At 42.9% G+C, this 3,627-nt stretch overlaps 1 protein-coding gene across 1 annotated transcript; it reads right to left on the reverse strand.

The window, feature by feature from the left end:
* Nucleotides 1-443: 443 nt before the first annotated feature.
* LOC481603 (olfactory receptor 13C7) lies at nt 444-1,403 on the reverse strand. The gene has a single exon (XM_038551635.1). It carries the CDS (start codon nt 1,401-1,403, stop codon nt 444-446), a length of 960 nt encoding a protein of 319 aa, XP_038407563.1.
* Between the last annotated feature and the right edge of the window lie 2,224 nt (nt 1,404-3,627).

The following is a 3,627-nucleotide window of genomic DNA, read 5'->3' on the forward strand; positions in this document are numbered from 1 at the left end:
CACCATTTCATCTCCAGTGCAGACAATTTTTTATACTATTATATCATGAAGTTTGCCCCACACTGTCTTCCATGCCTCCTTTGCAGAGAAGGATCTTGTATCTTTATGTAACTCAAAGGAGTACTGAGCAGTTTTTCCCAAAACAATGAAGTAACCGCTCGCAAGGATAAATTCAGATGTGCCTGGAAGGGAACCAGAAAATCACTACTTGTTCTTTTCAGCAGCAACCATTTCATCCCCTCAAGTCCCACCCTGTCAGGTTTTAGGTTTCATAATTTTTAGAACTTGGGTCCCATAATAGCTAAAGCTCTCCATTATGTATGTAATTTTATTTTCTGGTAATCATTCTTCACATATCTCTTCTTTGGGGGACACATTATTCTAAGATTCATTGGCACAAGAGCCAAAAGCACAGATCCTCAGGGATATGTGTCCTCCAGACATCACTGGGTAAAGCATTTTTGAGCCACCAGGTTCCTCACAGCAGCCTTCACGTCCTTGTTCCTCAGGCTGTAGATGATGGGGTTGAGCATGGGGGTCACCACCCCATAGAAGAGGGAGGTAAGCTTGTCTGAAACATCCTGCTTGTCTGCCCCCAGGGGGTCCTTGGATTTGGGCTTCCCGTACATGAAGAGAATAGTCCCATAGAAGATGACCACGACTGCAAGGTGGGCAGAGCAGGTGGAGAAGGCCTTTTTTCTTCCCTCAGCTGAGGGGATCCTTAGGATGGTGGTGAGGATGAAGATATAGGAGACAAAGATGAACAGAACTGGGACCCCCAGGAAAATCACATTTGTCACCCCCATACTGATCACATTGATGGAGATGTCAGCACAAGCTAACTTTAGAATAGCCAGGATCTCACAGGTAAAGTGGTTAATGATATTGTTCCCACAGAAGGGAAGTTTCATTGCAAGGGATGTTTGAACCATAGAGGCAGCACTTCCAGCTGCCCAGGAGCTGGCAGCCATGGGCACATAGGCAGCCTTGCTCATGACCACAGGGTACCTCAGCGGGTTACAGATGGCCACATAGCGATCAAATGCCATCATGCCCAGAAGCACACACTCTGTGGCTCCCATGGCAAAGGAGAGAAACATCTGCATGGCACAGGCTGAGAAGGGTATGGTTTTCCTGGGGGTCAGGAAGCTGTCAAGAATGAGGGGAACTGAAGAGGTTGTGTAGCAGATGTCCAGGAAGGAGAGGTTCCCCAAGAAGAAGTACATGGGTGTGTGCAGGTGGGAGACAGACACAGTCACCAGGATGAGGACCCCGTTGCCCAGCAGGATCACCAGGTACATCAAGAGGATGAGCACAAAGAACATTTTCTCCAGCTTCGGGTGGGCTGAGAGGCCCAGTAGAATAAACTCTGTCACAGAGACAGTCTGGTTGGAACTTTCCATAGTATGTCTCCTCTTTCAATAGAGGAAAATGCTCTGAGATCCAAACTCAGTATTCTTTGCCTTGCTTAGATCCAGGCCATCTGGTCTGGAGTTCAGTTAGGCTGAGTGATTAGAAAATGGTCTTGAAAGCCCACAGTCTCTCTTTTTTTTTTCCAAGAAAAAGAAGCAATAAAGTCAGAAATTACTTTGGGGCCCTAGGGCATTAAATTTACAGTGTTTAAATGGTGATTCTGATAATTTAATGCATTTGATCAGAGATAAGACATATAACATTCATTATTATGGTTCTATGTCCATATGGCAATTCATCTCATTCAACTTCAATCAGAAAAATGGCTTTAAGTTTGCTTCATGTTCTCCAACTTTGTGCCAGTTAGTAATGAAATGCTTAAATGTGAATGCACACTTTCTTCTCTCAGAAGATCAGTCTCATAGAAAACATACTCCTGTTGTTCCCAAGATCTCCTTTCTCAAGGGCCCCACCAGCTCCAGAGCTTTCCATCCATCCATCCATCCATCCATCCATCCATTAGTGTTTGAACATCCTTCCACTAAAATATTTGTTGATCACCCAATATGTGGGTATGACAGTTCTTATGAGAAACAGGGGTTCCCCTTAGCCCAGACTTAAGTGAGCTCACAACTTAGCAGGAAAGGGAAGCAGAAGGATTCAGGAGAGGCTAGAGTATCTGAAAGGGCATCCGGAGTATTGATGAAAATAGAATCATCAAAGGCTCCTTTGGTGATATAGAATCTAGCTAGGCTTTCAAGGATAAAAAGCGACTGGGCCTCCAGAGATGGAAAGGCAAGTTGTTTGTGTTTGGTGGGAAGAGGTCTCCAAAGTAAATTCATGCTCTGGAAATGCCGGTATGTCCCAAATAGTTTGAATCTGATGTTCCATGTAGATAGAGGCCTGGCTCTGAAAATGTACAATGGATCACAGCTTCTGGAAATCTAGTTCTTAGATAACTAAAACAGTGCTTTTTTTCTTATCATTCTATTGGGTCACCCTTCCTCTGGGTGAGCATCCTTACAGAAATCAATGGACATTAATGGTCCTTGAGCCTTTGACTCGGCTACTAGAGTCTGTTTTTACCCAGACAAATATTCTGTCACTGATATGCTTCCCAAGTAATCTAGTCCAACCATCTCTTCCACTCTAGGTTGTTTTCTGTACCCTACTAATGCATAGTTTTCAGTTTCAGCTTGATATCTTCTAAAAATGAAGAGCTCATTCCATTCCCAAACAGCATATTTGCAAACATTATTTGCAGAGCTCTAGAATATTAGAAAATTTTTCTTCATTTTGAAACAAGCAGACAACTTTCTAAGAATTCATTATTCATATGATGGTAGTCAGCTTCCTTCTGGAACTGCATTGAATCTGTGGAAAGTCATCAGGTCAGAGATTTGAGCTGTATTCTTCTTAACCTTCTACCCTACTATGTAGACTGGTATTTCCTTCCCTCTCTGACATCCTCAGGTTGCCCTATTCTGTATTGGGATTATAAGAGATTAAGGATGTTCAAACTATTTGGGAAAGAGAATTAATTTTTTAGGAAAGAGAACTTTCATTTTCTTAAAAGAAAGAGCAGAGCTGCTCTTGTTGAGGTTGGGAAGGAGGGCTTGGAAAGTCTGGGCTACTCAGCCAGTGAGGATCTTTGGGGCTTTGCAGGCAATTTAAGTGGCCCCCTCTGGAGCCTAACTCTGGGACAACTCCAGCCATTTCCATGGCTACTCTGTGATCCAAGCTCCCTGGAGTTCTACAAGAAGGGGCTCTGAAACCATGGGCCCATCCCATTTCTGAAGGTTATCTCTAAAATTAGATGAGTCCATTAAATGAGACTGAAAAGTTTCATAAGCTTCTTGCCATCTAGGTTTTTCTAATCCAAGAAGAAGGGGTTTGTATTGACTTCAGTCTTTATGATACCATTAAAATTGCTTCATCTCTTCCCTTTTCAAGCCTCAACCCCTTTGATAAATCAAGTCAGAAGCTAGAAATGTTACTGTGCTAAAAAAAAAAATTGAGAATTACTCTGATAAGACCTTTCACTTACCTTTATTGGGAACCTACTGAGAAAGGGTCCCTACCGCTTGGGAATAATGCATAAGCCAGAAATACCAATATTAGTTTGAAACGGTGAGGCTGAAATGTCCACCTCTGATTTGAAGAAGGGGTGAAAAACCAGTTCTTCCCATCTGCCTTGATTCTGTATTTTAGGCA

Source organism: Canis lupus, chromosome 11 (genome assembly GCF_011100685.1).
Source record: "Canis lupus familiaris isolate Mischka breed German Shepherd chromosome 11, alternate assembly UU_Cfam_GSD_1.0, whole genome shotgun sequence".
Classification (NCBI taxonomy): domain Eukaryota; kingdom Metazoa; phylum Chordata; class Mammalia; order Carnivora; family Canidae; genus Canis; species Canis lupus.

Coding starts and splice junctions, on each gene's coding strand:
- LOC481603 (XM_038551635.1), bottom strand. CDS start 1,403: ATGGAAAGTTCCAACCAGACTGTCTCTGTGACAGAGTTTATTCTACTG.